Below are 22,890 nucleotides of genomic sequence, written 5' to 3' on the forward strand. Positions count from 1 at the left end.
AATCTACTTAGCATTCGATTATTATATAATTGCTAATATAATTGCTATATATAATTATATAATTGCTATATATAATTATATCATTGCTGTAGTGCTCAGTTTACAATGATTTTTTATTCTGAGGTAGAGAGAATAATACATCAGCTTTGACTACCCAGGGTCTCCTCAAATGAGCAAATGAGTCCAATGCCAATATTAACAGGGCCTACCTGTTTTAATATAAATAATTTTGGTAAATCTAAAAGCATTTATTTACTGAATACCGTAGAAAATGCTGACCACCTAGCTGCTACGTCTGAGTTGCTCGCAGCCTCACTGGGGAAGCAAGATGTACGTAATCGAGAGTTAGCCAAGATAGCAGCAGTTTGGTGCCAGGTGGGACAGGATAGGTGATGTAGAAGGGACAGAGGGATTTGAAGAGGAGGAGACCATGGTTTGCAGATATTTTCAGGTCATAAGCGAGGCATCTGGAGAGCTAGTAGGAAAAATTTCTGGTCTCAGGGTCAAATGAAGAGAAAGTGCTGGGGACTTGCCCAAAGTTAAGTTAAATGAGTCAGTTGAGAGGCTGGATGTAGGATTCAGATGTTTAACCTTCACTTTTCTACAGAAGTTCTTGTTTCTGAACACACCAGTTTGTAGACAGGTCAGTGGCTTCAGGCGCTGTAGATAGGGAGAAGAGACTCAGACAATGAAAAAGGTACTGACTACATCAGTGGTTCTCGTAGTCTTAGAAATACAAATTCTCAGGCTCTACCCCAAACCCCAAATTTGGGGGTGGAGCCCAGTAATCTGTATTTTAGTAAGCTCCCCAGACGATTCTGCTACACATTAAAAGTTTGAGCCACTGGCCTAGATTGTTCAAAAGCAGCACGTGAAATAACAATTGATGATATAACAGAAACTGTGTCATGTGCTATGCTAATAAACGCTTTACCTGCGTTATGTCATTCAATACTTAAAAACAGTTCTTACCCTCAGAGATGTTTTATCTCTGTTTTTAGATGAAGAAATGGAAGCACATTTGTTTACTTCTCCAAGGTCACCTCTAGTAAATAGCAGAACTGAAATGGTCTGGCTCTTAATCTGTATGAAATAGCATTTTATTGCTTACAGGTGGATAGGAAACCAGCAAGAAATCTATGGCATTAAATTGCTGGGGTACTTGGGGTGGATATTCATATTTTGAGTTGGTTGCCATCAAGGAATCTTCCAGCCGTTCAAGGAACTTCCATGCACATTGACAACGTTCATTTATTTCTTAGAAAGTAACTTCAAGTACCAGGATGTCATTGACCTTCAGAAAAAGTAACAAAATTTTAGTGTTCCGAGGAAGAAAAATCAGACTTCTGGGATCTAAACCATGTATTTTTTTTGTGCCCTGGAAGCCTTTATTTTTTTGTTGAGGTACTAAATGTTCCGGAGATTTGGATTGCAGATAATGACGTACTGACCTCATGAAGTTGAAGCCACATTCCGTCTGTTCCCTGAGTTTTCATAATTGAAGGTTACCTAGTGCTACGGAGAATTCATTCTGTACATTTGTCAGGCTCCACATCCTCTGAGTTTCACCACCTGAATATTTCTTGGTGCCGTGCCTTCCTGTCCTTTCTCACTGCTTCTGCCCCATTGCAGGTCTTCTTTCTTTCCCTTTGGTCTGTTGCATCTTTTCCTGGGCCTCCCCCTTCTCCAGTCTGGCCTGGACTGTGTCACCACAGTGCATCTTCTCATATAGCAGTTTGATTCTATTTCTCTTGCTGAACAGCTCCTACTGGCACTCCTGTGCTAAGCCCGTTACATAGATGATCTCAGTCTTTACTACAACCTGGTGGAATAGTAGGTGCATTATTATCCTCCTGTAAAAGATGAGTTAAAGGGAGTTGCATGGCTCACCCAGCCCAGCTTTTCGTCAGTCTGCTGTCTGTCCTTCTGTTGTGTGAATGAATGATTCTTGGTAGCTACATTTGTTTAGCTTGGTAGTTGCAGCTAGGGTTGCTGTAACAAAGTACCACAAACTAGATGTCTTAGAACAAGAGAAATTTATTGCCTCATAGTTCTAGAGGCAAGAAGCCTGAGATCAGGGTGTCAGCAGGGCTGTGCCCCTCTGAAACCTGTAGGGAAATGATCCTTCCTCGCCTCTTCTGGCTTCTGGTAGTTTGCTGGAAGTATTTGGCATTCCTTGCTTTATTGATGCGTCATTCCTATCCCTTGTCTTCACATGGCTGTCTGCCTTCTATGTGTTTCTCTGTGTCCAAATTCCCCTTTTTATAAGGGCACCAGTCATTTTAGATTAGGGCCTAAAGGCTTTATTTTAACTTAATTACCTCTGTAAAGATCCTGTTTCCAAATAAAATCACATCCTGAGGTACTGGAGATGAGGACTTCAACATATCTTTTGGGTGGGGGACACAAATTCAACCCATAACAGTAGTTCTAGTCTGTGAATGGAAACAACCTAAATTTATCAGATAGTCCAGAGTGATGCAGCCAGCACTAAATGAAGCAGTTACATTTTTGCTTATTTTTTTAAAGAATAAATTATATTTATGTTGTCAGCTATGAAATAGGAATAGATTTTTCTTACAGTTAGTCTCTGAGGAAAACAAGGATGGAGAGAAGGCAAAGGGAGATAGGGGAGGTTTTTCTTTGGTATTTCCTTTGTTGTGCTCTGATTTTGTGTCCTGGCTGTTCAGGGAGGAGCCTGGTGAATGTGCTGACTTCCCTTATCTGATAAGCAAGGTGAGGCTACAGCAAGCTGTGTGTGTTGAGTAGAAGCATTTCTCTGAGACAGACAGATCCTTTCTTCCCTGGAGTCCTTCTGTGGGCCTTGCCCAGCCCCTGAGGAGTGGACTTTCATTTCCCCTGGGTAATAGTTCAAAAGTTCATACAGTTTGTGGGAAGGAAATGTAAGGAGGTGGGGGAGGAGAGAGAAGATGCTGCGAGGGGAGAAGGAAGAGAAGTGGGCCAAAGATAACAATATGTCAGGAATCATTTCCTGTAGACAAATGGACAATCAACCGGGATACCAAAGGAAGTGAAACCAACATAAATATTAGCAACTCTCTGCCTTTGTAGCACTTGTGTGTATGCCCAGGGGATGTCTTAGCTGTTTGAGAATATTTAATAACCCTGGTCAAGAGAAGCCCTGTTGACTTGAAGCAAAGGATAAAGCAGAGTTAATAGGAGGAATGACCTTAGAATTAGCTGCTTATATGGGGTCTGGCCTGGTGGCGTAGTGGTTAAGTGCACGGGCTCTGCTTTGGAGGCCTGGGGTTCACCGGTTTGGATCCCGGGCACGGATCTACGCACTGCTCATCAAGCCATGCTGTGGTGGCATCTCACATACAAAATAGAGGAAGATAGGCACAGATGTTAGTTCAGAGCTAATCTTCCTCAGCAAAAAGAGGAGGGTTGGCAATGGATGTTAGCTCAGAGCCAGTCTTCCTCACACACACACCAAAAAATTAGCTGCTTAGCTTCATTATTCTCCAGTGGAGGATGGCTCAGTGCCTTGGAAAGTGATGGGGCATAGCATTCAAGGAGAGCAGGGAGGGAAGAGATAAGAAAGAAGAGTTTTCATTGTGAATACTGGCACTAGGTTTGGCATAAGAACCCCGTCTTTATTATTAGAGGCATCTAGAAGGAAAATTATGGACCTTCCTCTGTTTAATAAGCAAAGGTATGTTTGTTTAGGGACTGGAAAGCTAAGAACAATAATATAAAGTAAAGCAACTGTGTCTTGATATCACGTGTTAGAGGCAGGTCAGGGAGGACCCCTCAGAAAATGGGAGTCAGTAAGAACATGGGTAGTCCCCAAGTGCGATAGAACTGAACTTGTGATAGAGGTGAGGTTCTGGTCCTTCTAAACCTTGTTCAGGCTTTTATTGTGATCCTTTCTTCAGGTTAAGATTTGGAGCTGAGGAAAGATATGTAGAACTTGGGAAGGGGCTGGGAAAGCATAACCACAGTGAGGTTTGACTGTAGTCTCTGAGAGGAAAGACGGCAAGAGCATTTCTTTAGCCTGGAGAAGTGAAGGCTGGCAGGGGCTCAGCGCAGGACTTGAATAGTTTTTAAGTATATGAAGGTGTGTTGTGTGAATTGTGGTAAACAGATGTTTTCGCTCTTCACTGAAGACAAGACTAAACAATGAACGGGCTTATTACCTGTTAGCCCGAGGGGATTTAAATGAGGATTTAGGGAAACCATCATAACTGAAAACGTGGGAACATGGGGATATTTTGATAAAGGAATCCACAGTGTTTCCTTGTGGATAGTTTAGGGAAAGCACAGAAATACACTGGAGCTGAAGTCTGCTCTGGGTGATTTTCTTTGATTTGACTTTGCCTCTTAGCCTGCAGACTCAGGACACACCTGCTTGCTCGCCTCCCTTCCTTGTTGGTTTTCAATATAACCACCCCCTTCTGCATTATAACCTGATATTACAAATGTACTAGAAAGAGACTGAGTTGGAGCCCTGATCTTCAATTTCTGACGAAATGAGTTTTTTAGGAGGTGATGAGGCTCACAGGGCAAGAGCTTGGGTGTTGGTGCCAAGGAGACGTGGTTTCAAGTCCTGGCTGCCACTTACTGAGTGTTTTGGGGCAAGTTACTTAATCTCTCTGAATCGGCCTCCTTGTTATTAAAATGGAGATAACAGTCATAGTTACTTCATAGGTTGTTGTGAGTATTTAGTGTGACAGGGCACGTAAAGTTATGGTGCCTGGCATACAAGTAGTGCTCAGTAAAGATAGCCATTATTATTACTTTGTTCTAGACTTTCAAACCAGGGTTGGGAACTCAGATACAGCTACCTAATACCTCTTTAACCTGCTCATATGAACTCTGCCTTCTTCCTTCATTACAGCTACTGGCATTCTTGCAAGGACTCTTCACTTTCTATCACCACGGTTATGAACTGGCCAAGGATTTCGGCGACTTCAAGACACAGTTGACCATTAGCATACAGAACGTGAGTGGGCAAAGGGGCAGGCTTCCTTTTCCTAGTTAAGGAAAGGAAAAAACAAAGTATGGGTCTGGTTGCATAGAGATCACTTATCCGGACTGGAATGCAGATGAGGATGGTCTTTCTTGAGTTCAAAGGGCAGTGGGGGGCAGGCATTTCTAGGGTGCTTGGTGGCCCCAGGTTAGAGCATCATCCTCTTCTCCATTATTTCAAAGCACTATTCATGTTCTCGGAAGTGTTGCTGGTGTTATGTTGAAATCTGTAGCACCAGAGTCAGGATTTCCTTTGGCAGTAGAAGCCCAGCCCAGCCCAGCCTCTCTTCTGTGCGTCGAGCTGCCTGCCCACACGGGACCTTGGAGTGTGTGTTTAGGGGTGGGGGCGGGGAGCACATGCTGGCCTCCAGCTCAAAGGATGTGCTCTTGTTCGACGCTTAGTGAAGCTGACAGGAAATCCAAGTCAGTGTGGTTTACTCTCAGTCTCCTTTCTCAAATTTTAAACAGCAGGACCGTTTGGTGCTCAGAATCCTGCTTAGGGCTCTTTGGTTTGCAGTTACTGGGGCTTGAGCCCCCTTCTTCATTGTGTGACTGGGCCGTGTGAATCTGCCTGTTGTCTTTGTCTCTAGATGATCCTTGGTAGAGAAGAAACCCAAGTGTATCCTTGTGGGTTGTATTGTGGCTTTTAGAAGCCTGGCGCTTGCCCTGACTTGGTTCTCTGAGTGGTGTTAGAGAACAGGAAGTTGCCGAGTCACAGACAAGGTTTCACAAAGCACAGCTTCCTCAGAAGGCCAATTCTGAAGTGGAGAATTACATGCAGCAGGTTTACAGGAAGCAAAAACACCTGTGAGAGAGCGAGGGCAGCAGGCCCTGCAGGAGGAGATGTTGAGCTGTGATGCAGGTGCAGCAGAGGCCTCAGTCAAATGCCATGGGCACCCTGGCGCTGGGATGGTCCTTCAGAGTGGCCTGAAGAGAAGCGAGGAGCCCAGGCTTTTGACCCCGTCTCCTTTTGCCTCTAGCCTCGACTAGTCATTGGGTGCAGGCTTCCCTGGGGAAAGGGGTAACCTGAGTGAAGTAGCTCCCTTTTGAGGGGGGACTCATCTGTGAGCCATCAGTAAGCAACATTCCCTGTAGCTGGAGAAAGGAGTACCTCGGTCCTGAAGGGGAGCTGGGCAGGTACCCTCCTGTGCACCATCTGAGTCAGAATCACCTGGGATGCCTACTTAAAATGCATGTTTCTAGGTCCAGAGGGACTAAACTAATCTTTCGGGATGCAGCCTGGGCATTTGCATTGTCTCCAAGTTCCTCAGATGATTTTGATGGTCCCTAGAGTTTGAGAGGCGTTCTGGTATAGGACTTTAAGGCCAAAGTATACTTCTTTTTTTTTTTTTTTTGTGAGGAGATCAGCCCTGAGCTAACATCCGCCAATCCTCCTCTTTTTTTGCTGAGGAAGACGGCCCTGGGCTAACATCTGTGCCTATCTTCCTCCACTTTATATGGGACGCCGCCACAGCATGGCTTACCAAGCAGTGCGTCTGTGCGCGCCCGGGATCCGAACCAGTGAACCCCGGGCCGCCGCAGCGGAGCGCGCGCACTTAACCGCTTGCGCCACCGGGCTGGCCCCCAAAGTATACTTCTTGAAAGTGAATATTTGCCTAATTCCAAATGGTTGAATGTTCCTTATCTGGTTGTAGATCTAAGGATTCTATTGATTGATGTTTTGAATTGTTAGAGATGGGAATAGGCGTTTATTTCTTTGATTTGAATAAAATTCCTTTCATCCTAGACAAGAAATCGCTTTGAAGGCACCAGGTCAGAAGTGGAATCATTGATGAAAAAGATGAAGGAGAATCCACTCGAGCACAAGACCATCAGTCCCTATACCATGGAAGGGTACCTCTACGTGCAGGAGAAACGTGAGTGCCCATGACGACCACCAGCTTGGGGTACACTCATGCCTTCTACCCAGAAGGTGGAGGGTGTATCCAGTAGTGCCTTGCCTAGAGTAATGTTCTGTAAATACAGGTTTGGACGAATGAGAGTAACTTTATAGTTCAGTTTCCTAGGGGAAAGGTGATGTGCACAGGTCTTGTCTACTTCCAAGTGACGTATTCTGTTTTCTTTGTAACTGGAAATTCCCTGCAACCTGGCATTCACCGAGGCTCTGGGGTGTTCTTCTCTCCCTGGTGTCACTCTACTTTTGAGGCGCCTGTGCCCTTCATTGAGCTTTATATACCATAGCCTTGGCAGAGAGGCCTTGGAAAGGTCTTGCATGCTACACCTATTGTCTATCAGCCGTCATATCCTTTGGTAGACTTACTATTTAGTGATTTTGTTTTCATTTGAGACTGGTTTCAGCAAGGCCCAAACAATCATGACTTAGGCCCTTTCCCTCTTCTCTTTAATTCCTGTCATCCCAACACTTAATTTTATGAAAGGTGGAAACAGAAGCTCACTCTGAGAGCTGGAAAGAAGATCCCTTGCCCTGCCGATAGAAGGTCAAGGGAAGAAGTGCCAGGTGCTGCTAACCAGAATTTTCAGTGATGACTCACAGATCCATGCAGTAGGCCTGGGGAGGGCTTTGTGACAGGGCTGTGCTGTAGAGTAGCACTGCCAGACTTACTTTACGCGTGCAGTGCAAGGGAGAAAAGACAGTGAATTTTTTTTCTTTAATGGATAGTTCTTCTCCTAGTCTCCCATCTCTGCTTTCTTGGCTGGACACATTACTCCTCTCAGATTTTTGCTGGTTTTGTGCTCTTTTACATCCTTCTGTTGAATTAGAGTTAGGCAAATGTCTTCACTCATGGAAGCTTCCCTATGGAACAGAACTAGAACACTTGGTTTCAGAGATTATTCTATTTAATGATGACTCAAAAATTTGCTTGGGCTTGAAATGTTCCCTGGTGACAGTGGGGGCAGTAGTGGGGATGGAGGTTAGAGCGTTGGTTGTGATGAGGGTTTTATGTCTCTCATTCTTACAGGGATGAGCTTGTTGAAGTTTGTAAGAAACGGAAGCTACTTTGTGTGTTTTGTATATACCTGAATATAAGGTGGTACCTTCTTTGCCCAGTGAGAAGATTGGCCCCCAAAAGTTTAAGGTCAACTTGAAAATATAAATTTTTAGGACTGTGAAAATATAGTTCAATGTCCACTTATACCACTTAATTTTTAATTAAATATTAATAAATTAATAAAATAATCTAATATTAATATTCACTTACATATATAAAATCAGTATTGCTTTTTGCACTCTCACATTACATTATATAATTTTATTCTATTCAAACACTTCACATGCTTTTTCAACATTAATGTCTTGATTATCATCAGAACCATATTTGATTCTCTAGCATAGAAGTCCAGAGCATGTCATTGAGGTACAGCTTTTTTTATTTGAAAATTTGTATAACTTATTATTTTGAAATAATTTCAAACTTACAGAAAGTTACAAGAATAGTATAAACGACAACTATATGACCTTTACCCAGATTGATGAGTTTTTTACCATTTTTCCACAGTTATATCATTCTTTCTCTATATATAGGTGCATGTGTGTGCATCACAGTCACAGATACACACACATTTTAATTTTCTGGAGCGTTTGAGAACAGGTTGCATACACCATGCTCCTTTACTTATTTTCTAAAAATAAAGATATTCTTTTATGTATCTTCAGTACAGCTGCCACATCCAGGACTCTAACATTGATAAGATATTTAATCTAAACGACAGTCCATATTCCATTTTTTTCAGTTGTCCTAATAATGCCCGTACAAAGCATTTTTTTTCCGCCAGTACAGGATCTCCTACTGCATTTAGTTGTCATGACTTTAGTCTTCTTTATTCTGGAACAGTTCCTCAGCTTTACTTTGTCTCTCATGCTGTTGATGTTTTCAGAGAATATAGGCCAGTTCTTTTAGAGAATTTTCCTTAGTGTGGGTTTGTCTAATATTTCCTCATGATTAGATTCAGATTATGCATCCCTAGTGAATCCTACATAAGTAATACTGTGTTCTTCCCAGATACCACAACCAGAGACAAAGGATGGCCATCTGCCCCTCAATGGGGATGTTAATTTTGTTCACCCAGTCAAGATATTATCTGGTTTTTCCACTGTACAGTCACTATTTTTCCCTTATAACTAATTAGCAGTCTGTGGGAAGACACCTTAAGACCATATTCTTCTCTTCATCAAACTTTGCCCCCCATAGAGTTAGTATCCATTGACAGTCCTGGCCTGAACCATCTTTACTATGATGGTTGCAAAATGGTGATTCCCAGCTCTGTGACTTCCTCTACATTTAGTAGTTGGCATTCAGTGTACTGTAAGGAAGCGACCTCCATTCTCTTCCTCTCTTCCTTCGCTCCTTCCTCCCTCCTTCTCTCTCCCTCCCTCTCTCTCCCTCCCTCCCTCTCCCTCTTTCCCTACCTATTTACATCCATCCGTCCATCTGCCTATCTTTCCATTGTTAGTATAGACTTATAGATTCCTGTTTTATTCATTAGGCTAAATCCATTACTATCCTTAATCATTTTGATGTTCACATTGTCTAAGACATAGCACTTTCAGGATCTTTGTTTTGTGCTATCACTAGAATTTTTTCTCCAAGCCATGAAAATACATTAGAATGGTTGATATTTTCATTTGTCCTTGATGCTCCAGTGTAGTCACTTACTGTATTGCTTTTTAAGTTTACTGAGTGACATCTGACACTTGGAGTGGGCATTCATACCCTGAAAAATAGTTATTAAATGTCTGCTCAATCTCTTTTCATGTTGTTACTTTTTTTTTTTTAAATTTCTGCTATGTGATCTCGGTAAGCATCTAAGACTAGTATTGATTGAGGTGCTTGCAAGCTAATAATGCCTTTTTCCTCTGATAGTACTCTGTTGTTCAAAATAAAGTAATTGGCCAAGCACTGGGTAAAATCAGAGACTTTGTCAAAATTTGACTGTAGGGCATCTCTTTCTTTCCCAAGGGATAATTTTGAGGGCAAACTCCTTAGATTACATTTGGGCATTTATAGTCACTTCCATTCTGCATCTGTGATGTCTCTGAGTTTTCCTGTCTGCTTCTCAGATCTTCTTGAGTTCTGCTAAACTAAAAGTTAGGGGTTTGGAAGTAGGTCAGAACCCCTGCATGTCTGCATCCAGAGTCGCAGAGCAGCTGTGTGGGAATTGCGAAGTCATCACAGCAGATGGGAGCAGTGACAGGCACTTTGAGGAGCCTTTCTGTGTTCTTTCCTCAGTCATCTTACTCCTGTCAGGGGAGCGAAAGGAAACTTCAAATGGAGATTGATGATGGGAAAGTGAATTAATTTCCCCAGGGAACCTCTACTTCCTTTATATTTTAAGACCCATTAGATGCAGCATTTAGTGGGAAACAGTCTTCCTTGGTCCCTGGGGAAAGCCCTGGGTCGGTTCCATTTCCAGGCTGTGGGATCGTTTTCTGCCCATTCCAGTCGAACTGGTGTGGAGAATATGTTGCCCCTAGAAACAGTTTAAGGGAAGGGTGAGCACTGTGGGTTGTGTGTTTTTGCAGCGTGCAATGGATATGTAGAGATGTTTTATGGAAATATTACCTTGCAGGTCACTTTGGAACTTCTTGGGTGAAGCACTACTGTACATATCAACGAGATTCCAAACAAATCACCATGGTACCATTTGACCAAAAGTCAGGAGGAAAGGGGGTGAGTTCATTTTTTAAATTTCATGCTTGGTTTGCTTGGCTAACATATGATGATTATAATGCATGTATAAAGTAACACCTCCAATGTTTCACTGTAATTTTCTTAATTTTTATACAGTAGTTCAGGAAGCATAGTATCCTAAGAAGTAATATGAGATGATTATTTTGAGCTCTAAGTTATGTTAGGAACTGCAACTAAGAAAGATTCTTGTAGTTCAATATATACAACATTAAGTGCGTCAAATGTGTTTAGATGCTAGAAATTCTTAGTTGACCTCATCCTGTGAATCTGATTCATGTCACTTTCACTTGATACCTGGATGGCTGCCAGTTGGCAGTTTAGATGAACCAGTTATCTACTGCTGTGTCACAGATCACCCAAAAACTTAGTGACTTTTAAAACAACATCAGTCATTTTAGAATTTCTCACAGTTTCTGTGGGTCAGGAATTCAGCGAGCATTTGGATGGGTGGTTTGGGCTCGAGGTTTCTCATGCGACTCCAATCAGATGGTGAATAGAGCTGGAACAGTGAGCGTCTGCAGCAGCTCACGGCTGCTCAGACTAGCTCTCTTCCTTTCTCCTGATCTCCTCCCCTGTCCTTCTCTTCCCCCTCTCCCTCTTGCTCTGTATAGTCTCAGGGCCTGTCCATCTGGTCTCTATGTGGGCTAGTTTGGGCTTCCTTGCAGCATGGTGGCCTCAGGGCAGCTAAAGCTTTCAAGAGTATGTGTTCCGGCAGTGAAAGCAAGACCACGTTGCCTTTTAATGACCTAGCCTTGGGAGTCAGACTGTCTTGCTTTTGTCCTATCTGTTGGTAGAAACAGTCACAAAAGCCCATCCAATTTCAATGGGAGAGGAGGCAGACCCTGCCTCTTAATGAGAGGAGTATCAAAGTCATATCGTATGAAGAGCGTGTGGGATGGGAGATACTCTTGTGGCCGTCTCTGGAAGAGACCATCAGGCTGCCTCCGGCTCCCTGGGGTCGCTGGTGTTGGGAACTCCTTGGCTGTGCTCCAGTGGAGCGCCTTTCCTCTGGACAAGCTCGCTGCAGTCTGAACGCATTTCCTTTTCAGGTGATCTATCTTTTCTCTCTGGCTGCTCTTAATATCATCTCTTTTTTTCTTTTGTTGCTCTGCATTTCATTATGATGGTCATATGTGTGAATTTTTTTCCCCCAATCTATTGTGCTAGATTTGAGGATTGGTGTCTTTTAATAAGTTTGGAAAATTCTTACCAATTATCAATTTGAATTTTGCCCCCTCCCCGTCCTTTCTGTTATCTCATCCTGGAGCTATTTAAATATTTTTAATAAAAGTATTTATATTTGTCATCTCTTTGAATCTCTGGACTCTAGTCTGGATAATTTCTCTGGTTCTATCTTTAGTTTAAATAATATTCCAGCTATGTCTGATCTGTTGATAATTGGTCCTCTATAAGCATTCTAACCCTGATCCTCTCTGTGGTGCATTTTTATGCAGCATGTTGGGTCTGCACGTGTGTGGGCATTATAGGGTAGAGGCTAAGAGCACTAGCTTTGCAATAAGACCGCCCAGGTCAGTGACGTTAGATGCTGTCATCACTCTTAGCTGCTTTGCCATGCTGCCTCCCTTGCTCTCTACAACTTCCAGTTTTTCTTCCTGGCTTTCTTTTACTTAGGCCACAATGCAAGAGTTTATCAGCATCTCTTTTCCTTCCCTGTATCAAAGCAAAGAAAACCAAAGCCCTTTTAACGTTTCTTGTCAGGGGTGGTATAATCTCAGGAAGACAGACGTGTTAAAATATCAAAACATAGAGAAATTAGAGTTAGAAGGACTGTTAAAAATCTGTGTTACTAGGTGTCCCCTGGTATTCATGAAATGGAAATGGAAATAGGCCTGCCTTCTTGGGTTGAGTCAGTCGTTTTCAACTTAGTTCTTCTAGAAATAGCTGCACTGAATTCTTCTCTCACACAGTCTTTATTTTGGGACTTTTTATCTTGTGCTTTCTTAAACCTTTAATGAAGAACTCTCTTGTATTTTCTCTGCTCCTTCCTTATCACATTTGAAAGTGAAGGGCAGAGACCAATTATGGTGGATGTTTGGGACTCCTAAGACTTTGGTGAGCTAATAGTAAACACCTCACTGAGTTGTTAAGAGGTTTATATGAGTTAGTGTATATAAACTTCTTGGGACAGAGCCTGACACGTAATGAGTGCTGTATTAGGAGCTTGATATAATAATATAAATAGAATAAATTATTAGGAAAATTAATTATGTTTTATATTTTTCTAAGACCTTTTATTGTCCCATATTATCCTGTTTGATCCAGTTTTCCTCCTTTACAAAAGAGGAAATTGAGGTTCAGAGAGAGAAAATGATTTCTCAGGCCATATAACTAATGAATTATCGAGCCAGTGCTCAAACCCTGGTTCTAGAGTCTGCATCTCCTGATTCTGAGGCCTATAATAATAGTAATGATAATAATAATAATAATAATAAATAATTATATATATATAAAATAATAGCTTTCCATGACATCACTCTATTTCCTCAGCTTTAGAGTGGAAAGAATATGAAGACTGGCCCTCTGGAGGTGATGTCTTCTCAATTTATACAGAGAATCATGTGATGTCTTTAAATATATGTTTGTACAAAACTCGCCTAGGAACTGGAGGTAGACTTACCACAAGTGATAGGGTGTTTTCTTTTCCTAACATGCTTTTTCTCCACCTTTTCTCTCCCTTCACTGTCCCTTGCATTTGGATTATTTTCCTTTAAAATACTCGCTTTTCTCTTAGCTTTGGTCCAGGAGATGTGAGCAGATTTGTTCCATCCTCTTGGAGACCGGACCCCATGTGTGCTGAAGGAGAATTCCCTGCATCCTACCCTCTGAGATGAGGTGCTTCTCTGCAGGAGCTCTGGAGCAGCCCAGAGCTGGCCCTGTCTCTTCCCTTGCCTGAAACCCTTCATGGTTCTCCCCCTGCTCTCCGGATCAGATCACAACCTGTATGCTCTGGCCCCTGCCTCCTTCAAACCCTTTCTCATTCCACTTTCCCTCTTGCTCTGGGATTCCAGACACATTGGCTTTCCCTTTAGTTCCTCCAGGGCTCCATGAACCCTAACCATAGGACCTTTCCACCTGCTGTTCTCTGCCTCCTGATTCTGTTTTCTTGGTTTTATGTCCTACAAATCCTTTGAATCCTAGCCCAAGAAAGCCTTTGCTGACCTTCCTGATCAGGTCAAATCCCCTTAACTTAGGCTTTTGTAACACAACCTGCCTCTGTTTTTGTAGTGCTTGTCACAGTTGTAACTTTTCATTTATTTGTTAAGTGATTATTAAACCATCAGTGGTTGAACAGATGATCTTTGTAGATTTTTCCTGATATGGTCATCCTTGGAGCAGAATCTGATCTTTCTCTTTTTTCTGCTTATATTTGGCAATCTTTTATAGATCCCCTCTTCCCTCCCATTTCTCGGGGATACCTCCCCGTAAACTTTCAAAGTGGAACCTGGTCCATGGCCATTCTGAAATACAGTTAGACGTGAACATGGTCAGAATCCCATGTGTTCGGGTGTTTATACTCGCACATGTACACATTGAAGAAGGAGCAGTTCTCAATCTAAGAAATTAATCTTAGCTATTCAGTAAAAGACAGTAGTCGTAAGGCTTGTGAATATAAACTGTCTCTTCCTAGGTCTTCTGTGTTTTGTGTGCTATTCTGATATTCGTGGGTAGTTAAATTTTACCATACACAATCACATTTCCTATTATGTCAACAAACTAGGCAAGTTTGCTAATTTCCTCCCTAGTTTAGAAAGAAAGATTGGCACAGGCAGGAGAAACAGGAACCTTAGCAAATTCTTATGTGACAGATTGCCTATGTTTCTCGGCAATAAATTACTGCTATGTGATAAAACTGTTGTATTCCATTTGTACAACGGGATACTACTCAGTAATAAAAAGAAATAAACTCTTGATTTGCACAACAACCTGGATGAATAGCAAAAGAATTATGCTGAGTGAAAGAAGTCAGACATAAAAGGTCGCCAATTTATATAAAATTATAGAATATGCAAACTAATCTGTAGTGACAGAAAGCAGATTCAGTGTTTGCCTGGGGATGGACTGGGTGGAGGGTTGGATCACAGAGGGACACCAGGAAACTTTTGGGGGTGATAGAAATGTTCATTAGCTTGATTGTGGTGATGATTTCACGAATGTATACAGATGTCAAAACTCATAAATTGTCCACTTTGAACATGTGCAGTTTATTATACATTAGGTGTACCTCAATAAAGCTGTTAAAAGATATTGATCGATCACCTACTCTGTTCCAGGGGCTATTTGGGCTCTGGGGACACAAGAGTAAGCAAAACCACACGCTTCCTCCCCTGAGGGAGCTTAGAGTCTAAGGAGGAGACAGACAGTGTTTGAATAATCGCTCATATCAACAGAAAATGTCAGCTGTGATCAGTGCTATGAAGGAGGGAGAGGTACATGGTGCCATGCAAACCCATCTGGGGGTATTTGACCTGGTCCAGAAACGCTTTTCTCAGATGTGACACCTGATCCAAGATCAGAGAAGCTCAGTTGGGAGGAGACCTCAAGGTCATCTTGTTGCAACTCTTATCAAACCTACAAATTACATTAAAACAATATCAACAAGAGTTTAGTCTAGCGTGGGTTGATGGTGTACCATCATGATCTACCAGTGCTAAAGACATTTGGCTCTAAGTAGAACATGGTTTACAAATTATAGCTGCATAAGACTCTTGCCTGAGAAGGTTTATGATCAACCTTCTACCTCCCGTGGTCGTGAACGCTAGGGTTTGAGAAGATGAGATGATCATTCCTGTTTATGTGGCGTGTTTGTGCTGGAGAGGAGCAGACCCCACGTTCTGGCCTCATCTTGATAGTCTGTGTGTTCCCAACAGGGAGAAGATGAATCAGTCACCCTGAAATCTTGCACACGGCGGAAAACAGACTCTATTGAGAAGAGGTTTTGCTTTGACGTAGAAGCAGTAGACAGGTGAGTAGCTGTCACACTTTTCTCAGGAGCAGATGGTACTGAATTGAGATTTCTTACCTTTTCCGTTCAGTCAAAACTCTCTGGGTTTTTTCTGCTACTTTCCCTTCTCCATCCCTCTACTGATATTCAGTTTGGAATAGATCTCAGGCCAGTTGCTGATTCCTAAGCATCAGTATATCCTCCCCCTCTTTGAGGTCTAGCACAGAGCTGCTGGTTGGTTAGTTTTATTTTAATGTTAGAGCTTCCCTTCTCAGGAATGTGTGTTATGTCTCAGGAGGTTGAGTAGATGTTTAAAGAAAACTGACTATTTAGCATGACTGTATCAGCTATTTGAGATTTTTTACTTTAACAATTTTTAAATTTTTTTTTTTTTTTTTGGTGAGAAAGATTAGCCCTGAGCTAACATCCATTGCCAATCCTGCTGTTTTTGCTGAGGAAGATTGGCCCTGGGCTAACATCTGCGCCCATCTTCCTCTACTTTATGTGTGGGACGCCAGCCGCAGCATGGCGTGATGAGTGGTGCGCAGGTCCATACCCGGGATCCGAACCTGCGAACCCCGGGCCGCTGAAGTAGAGCCTGTGAACTTAACCACTGGGCCGGCCCTAAATTTTTTTAATTTAATGAAGTGGTTCAAAAGGAATTGGGTAAAGGGAAGGGTGGGAGAAGTTCTACTCAATTAAAAAAAAAACAGCTTTAAGTTAACAGCATTTCACCTAGCACTGTGTGTGCGCACCCAGGAAAGACAGCAAACCACTTGTGAAATCAGTCTTTGGAGAGAGAGAGCTCTGCATTGTATTCTGCAAGATTTATAGAGTCTCATTAAGTTGTACCATTTCATGATATTAAGCTAGTTTGACAACATTCCAATTGTTTGAAACACTTTTATTTGGCAACAGGTTAATCCTTTCATGGGAAGCCACATGTTAAGCTTATTTGAGCTGTGTGTTCAAGATCAGCAGTGCTAGCATGAAGATCCTTAAATCTCAGCATGATTCTCATATATTGCCATTTAATTTCTCCCCTTTATTTAAAAAAAAAAAAAAAGCCACACCATTTTGTCAAGCCGGTACTGCTACCTTCGCTGGGACGTGTACCTGTGGCCACTTTTCCCCAGCTCTAGAGGATCCAGAGACTTGAGTACCGCCTGGAGTGTGCCCCTCCATGTTGGCAGGTTTGGAATGCCTTCCTGTGGCATGATGTTTCTGCACTGTGGCTGCCGGAGGCTGCTAGACCTCCCATGGAAAGAGCATGCCCTTTTAGCCTAAATCAGAAGTTCATGGAAACTAACCACATCTCTTTAGCAGTTTAGTCCTTACACCTTTGGCTCTCAAGTCAGGCCACCTGGGTCTACATTTTGACTTTGCTGGTTAGTAGCCATGTGACTTTGGGCAAGCTACTTCATCTCGCAGGGCCTTGATTTCCTTCTCTGGAAAGTGAAGACAGTAATAGTACCTAGTTCTTAGAATTCTAAGGATTCAAGGAGATAATGCATGTACAATGCTTGGCAGGGTGGCGGGTAAGAGATGCTCAACAAGTATTAACTGTTATTATTTGTTGTTGATTAGCTTGTCCTGCATATTCATCAGACTTGATAGTTCATAAGGTTAGATTCTAAATGCAGAGAAGTAAATATAATTTGTAAAGAAAAGCAGGTACCGCAGTCCTTCACTGTGTTTGGGAATGTGAGAGGAAAATAAAGAAAAAGGGCTGCATGGGGTGTTAGGATGAATTGGGGTGGCAAAGGGGAATTGCAAAAAGTCTGCCTCAAACTAAAATTGGTTATTCTTGGTTTTAAACAAATCCTAACTCAGGATGCTTTAAGCTCTTGTAGGCATCTCTTCTCTATTATAAGCATGGAATCTAAGGGAATTCATATTGTTGGCATCCATAAAAGAGGTTCAGAAGGTGTGTTTGGAAGCAGAGCCAGTTGTTTGATGCTGGTCAGAGGTATAGTTCCTGGAGATGAGCATCTGTTTGCATGGCTATTTGGAAGAGGACATGCCTCGCATTGCAGGTCTCTGTTAGATTGAAAACAAGTTCAAAGATGCTTTCTGAAGCTGAATTGTTTTCTGTGTTTTCTTCTTCAAAAGTTTCCCCAGAAGTTGTAGAGAGTTGCTTTTTAGGCAATTAAAACTCACCGTGGTGCCTTCATCTCATTTCCACCCTGCAAACACTTCCTACCACCGTCCCCCTTTATTATGTCCAGGAAAGCTTTGCATGTCCCAATTATAAGCTGAGAGCAAATGTGTCACATTCAACATACTGAGTGGGTTTGGAAAGTCGATTTCTTCTAAGTTGCTGTCTCTGGTTCCCTTTGCGTGACGTGGTGGGGTTTCAGTTGTGGTTCAGGATGAGGCTCCTAAATCTCCTCTTAATAAGCAGGAGGTGAGTAGACAGTTCTATTGGATTATTTATATTTTTTATTTTCTGTATATTATGGTGTTTGACACCTTAAAAATCTTTCTAGTTGGGGAGAGACTGCCCCTTCAGGGCTAGCCAATTCTTAGAGATAGCAAAGGGCACAGCCTGGAGCATGCCATCAATGTGCAAACTTACCAGTCCAGAGCCACACTGCCTCCATCTGGCCCAAACACCCCAAGAGGCAATATTCTTCTGCCTTAGTCATCCAGGGCCAGGTACCAAGTACCCAGGGAGCATTCTTATACCTTAGCACCCCCTGAAATTACTCAGAGTAGCCAATCCTAAACTGTTTACCCTGCCCTGCCTTGCTTTTCCTATGGAAGCTCTGATGAAGGTCTTGGTCTAGGCTCTCCTGCCACTTCTGCCTCCTGGCTGATGCTGGTTCTTTCCCACGTGGCCCTGTGTGGCGTGCCGTGCATCCTGCTTCTAGTTCCTATGAGTATAAGAAACTTCATTTGCCTGAGCTTGAGCCGCTTCTGTGTCTCCTCTTGTGGCCACACCTGCTTGCCCATCACCTAAAAGAACATAGAACATCTATGAAACACCTTCTCTCAGTTTTCTCCATAGGTCATCATCTTTGTTCTCAAAGATTAGGTTACAGTTGGGCAGTATTTTCCTTATCTTTCTCCTATTTGACCCCAGTGTCTGCATTTTCCTCCATCCAAGAAGGGACTGAGGAGAGAAGGAAAAGGCATTTCCATGTGCTTAGTGGCAGCATCCCTGGGACTCTGCCCTGAGTCCTGTTCTCTGGAAGATTCCTACACCGTGCCTTTTCCCCAGTGCACTTTAGCAAGGAGGTGATGCTGCCAGCTGTCCTCTCTTTTCAACCCTGCCTTATGAGGATTTCTCAGCTCTACCTGCTGGGCTGGAGAAGCAGAAATGTGCACCTAGGAAATGTGGAAGTAAAAGAGGGAATGGTTCTATTAACAATGTAAGGTTTCAGAATGCCCCCAGAGTATGTTAACTATAGAATACAGAAACGTTTATGTACTGGCTATTAATGTTTTAGTCTATCAAGATATAAATACATGCTAAAGTATGGTTTATTTGACTTAGAATATGCGGTGTTGTGGGGTTTTAAGGTTGAATAGTTTTATCCTTTAGGCTCAGTGCTGATATTTCATGTTATTTTGTAACAGAGGCAGTAGCCTTTAGGAGGTCAGTATTGTGGGTTGAGTACGTCAGCACCTCCTCTGTGTGGGGAGTGCCCCCTGCACTCAGCATCCACACGGGTGCTTATTTAGAACTACAACTTCTTGCTCCCTGCCCCTGACCTACAGTCTGACTTTCCGGGGGGGAGATCCTGAAATCCACTTTGTGAACAAGCTCTTCAGTTATCCTTTATTCTTACTTGTAATTGGTACATTAAACACCATACATATCACGGTACAATTTTCTCAGAGCATAAAAAAGTTTTCCTTATTAAAAACATTATAACAAGCAACAACAAAACAAGAAGACTCAGGCTCCTTTACTAAGGAGCATAATTCTTACTCATATAGAGAAGAATACAGCTAGTAGAAAAGGTGATTTGAGTCTCTGATACAGGTTACTAGGAAAAAAGCAACAACCACCACTCCGATAAAACCCACTTTTTAAGTTAAAGATGGAGGGGGGGGGTGAGGGAACTAGCAGTAAGAGAGCACTCTCTGGAAGCTGAATGCTATTCATACGTATCTCATGTAATCCTCACACAGCCCCGGGAGGTATGGGCTCCACTTCTCCCCTGTTACTGCTGAGGAACCTGCAGTTTAGAGGGGTGAATCTTACCCAAGGCTCAGGTGGGATGTGAACTGAGGTTCATAGGAGCTCATTCCAGGGCACCTTCCTGCCTCAAAACCAAGGATATTTTAGAGCCAGCCCTGATGGTCTAGTGGTTAAAGTTCGGTGCTCTCACTGCTTCGTTGGCCCAGGTTCGTTTCCTGGTCTTGGAACCACACCACCCGTCTATCAGTTGCCACGCGGTGGTGGCGGCTCACGTAGAAGAACTAAGAAGGACTTACAACTAGGATATACAACCGTGCACGGGGGCTTTGGGGAGGGAAAAAAGAGGAAGATTGGCAACAGATGTTGGGCGAATCTTTACCTGAAAACAAAACAAAACAAACAACTCAGGATGTTTTAGAAATGTTTTCGAGTGATAAACCTAGTCCTATCAGTACTTGCATTTCAGAGACACCACTGAGTGTTCAACTTGATGGCTGTGGAATCTGAGAAGTGCTTTCTTACCATAACCATTTGCTTTTGGCATCATAAACTAATGGTGGGTGACCTAAAGCCACGAACTTGCTTCTGTTCTTATATTTACCACTCTGTGACCTTCGGAAAGTCCCTCCGTGACCCACAATTTAAAGAGGCAATGCAGACAAAGCACAGGCTGGGCACATGGCACATCGTAGGTGCTCCATGAATGCTAGGTTTTTTGTACACCTATTCTTCTACCTTTTATTTTTAAGATGACACTCATTTCTCTTTATCTGGGAAGACTTGCATGAGTAAGAAATCAAAGCAATAGTGCCATTTATCATTTTATTGATTTCATTGTATCCTGATGCATTGCTGTCAATTTGTTAATCCACAAATCCTGATGAAAGGGGGTTAATTCCTGCCATTTCCATTCTACAGGAAGAACATCGACTCTGACCCATGAATGAGCTACAAATCAAATTGTGTTAATTCAGAGCTTTGGGATTTAGATCTACAGTTCTTGAACTTTGTGTGTCAAAGATCCTCTTTACTTCTGGATACATTTCAGAAATCTACTTTTAATTCTTCTAAGTTCTTTTACCTTTGATGTCTCAAAACTAGGCTTATACTCCCTTCTCTGTATCCTACACCCTTCCATATTGACTTCCACAATTACATAACTCCACATAATTCCACCTCATCTCTCCCTTTTTCTCTAGTGCCTGCCTTTTTTTCCTTTTTTTCAGAACTAGCTTTGGGGGTAGTTCAGACCTGAGAAAGTGCTGAAGACCTCAGGACCATTCTGAGCAAATGTTTCACAGGCTAATATTAGCTCTTCACGTCCTTGGCTTTCCTTCAAAAGGGTTTTATTGTTCCCAATATTGAAAAGTTAAAGTTAGTAGAAATTCTTATGTCTTTCTTCATTTCCAACCTGACAGATTGCTTGGATCAAGACAGTGTGTCCGGCAAATCAATGTGATGCTTCTTTGAATTTCCCTTCTGGTTTTGTATTTAAATTCAGTTTCAGGACTCTGGCATTAAAAATACGATATGGCTTTAAATAAATGTGTGCGATTTGTAGTAGTTGTGAGGTGTTGCCACAACATGCTACCAAGAAGAATATTTTCTTATTTTCCTAGAAGATGTTTGTTATGGATTGAATTGTGTACCCCCCGAAATTCGTATGTTGAAGTTCTAATCCCCAGTATCTGAAAATGAAAAGGTTGTTACAAAGGTAATCAGGTTAAAATGATGTCATTAAGGTGGGCCCTCATCCAATATGACTGGTGTCCTTATAAAAAGGGGTAATTTGGACACAGAGACAGACAGGTACACAGGGAGAACGCCATGTGAACATGAAGGCAGAGGTTGGGGTGATGTGTCTTCAAGCCAAGGAATGCCAGAGATTGCTAGCAAACACCAGAAGCTAGGAGAGAGGCATGGAAAAGATTCTCCTTCACATACCTCAGAAGGAACCCACCCTGCTGACACCTTGCTCTGGAACTTCTAGCCTCTAGACCTGTGAGATGATAAATTTCTGTTGTTTATGCCACACAGTTTGTGGTACTTTGTTACAGCAGCCCCAGCAAAATAATACATTGTTGGATAGGGAGGGCCTCACTGAAGCAGCAACAATGCCCACGGCAGCCTTTTAGATGGATGGCCCAACACACACTCCTTGAACAATCCCATTGACAAGGAACCACATTTCATAAAGCAGTCCATTCACATAAATTATGTTCCTTATTCTGGATACTCTTTACAGTAGCCTAAGCTTTCATTAGCTTTTAAAAATCATCCTTTCATATACCTTGATAAAGAAGCATTCTTGGGTGCCTTGTATTACTTTGCCATAGCACCCAGCATTTGAAGGTTTATATTTTATATTGGTTAATTGAATAAAGACTAGGTTTATCCTTTTTTTCCTTAAAGTGTGTCGGCTCTTTTTGAGGAAGTTTAGTGTAAAATTCCTGGGTAAAAATGGGACTTCATCTAAAGGCAGTCATTACTAGTAGTGGCATGTGAATTGCTGACGCTTGCCGGTATCTGTCTTAAGTCACTTTGAATACGTCACTCCACCATGCAGCATCTTACGGAAATTAATGAGCAAATATAGGGAAAATATCTGTTTAAGCCAAAGAATCGTGGTGGTAGTCATCTCCCAGCATCCCTGGATTTGTTTATTTTTAAGAAATTTATCACAGGGCCGCCCCGTGGCTTAGCGGTTAAGTGTGCGCGCTCCGCTGCTGGCGGCCCGGGTTCAGATCCCGGGTGCGCACCGACGCACCGCTCCTCCGGCCATGCTGAGGCTGTGTCCCACATACAGCAACTAGAAGGATGTGCAGCTATGACAGACAACTATCTACTGGGACCCTGGGGGAAAAATAAATAAATGAAATCTTTAAAAAAAAAAAATTTATCACAGATGTGACACTTGGGTATTTTCTCCCACATGTTGTCCCAGAGGGGCCACTAAAGCATACGGAAAATGATAGAAACAAAAGGCTTCTTTTTGATGCATTGAGTCAATGTAGTCTCTTGAGGTGTGGTGTTTGTACTTGGGGAAAAGGAAACAGAATGCTTTACATTTTACAGGACTAGCTGACTCCACAGAAGTCGATACATTTGAAGAT

At 42.4% G+C, this 22,890-nt stretch overlaps 1 protein-coding gene across 4 annotated transcripts in view; it reads left to right on the top strand.

Annotated features, from left to right (window-relative positions):
* The window catches only part of ARHGAP26 (Rho GTPase activating protein 26), a 419,023-nt gene that overhangs the window by 123,319 nt on the left and 272,814 nt on the right, over positions 1-22,890 (top strand). For all 4 annotated transcript variants that reach the window (XM_058543030.1, XM_058543040.1, XM_058543051.1 and 1 more), the window contains exons 7-10: positions 4,862-4,966; positions 6,740-6,869; positions 10,543-10,643; positions 15,554-15,648. In XM_058543030.1, the coding sequence (XP_058399013.1) occupies positions 4,862-4,966; positions 6,740-6,869; positions 10,543-10,643; positions 15,554-15,648 (431 nt within the window). The remainder of the gene's footprint in view (positions 1-4,861; positions 4,967-6,739; positions 6,870-10,542; positions 10,644-15,553; positions 15,649-22,890) is intronic.

The sequence above is a fragment of the Diceros bicornis genome, chromosome 1 (assembly GCF_020826845.1).
Source record: "Diceros bicornis minor isolate mBicDic1 chromosome 1, mDicBic1.mat.cur, whole genome shotgun sequence".
NCBI lineage: Eukaryota > Metazoa > Chordata > Mammalia > Perissodactyla > Rhinocerotidae > Diceros > Diceros bicornis.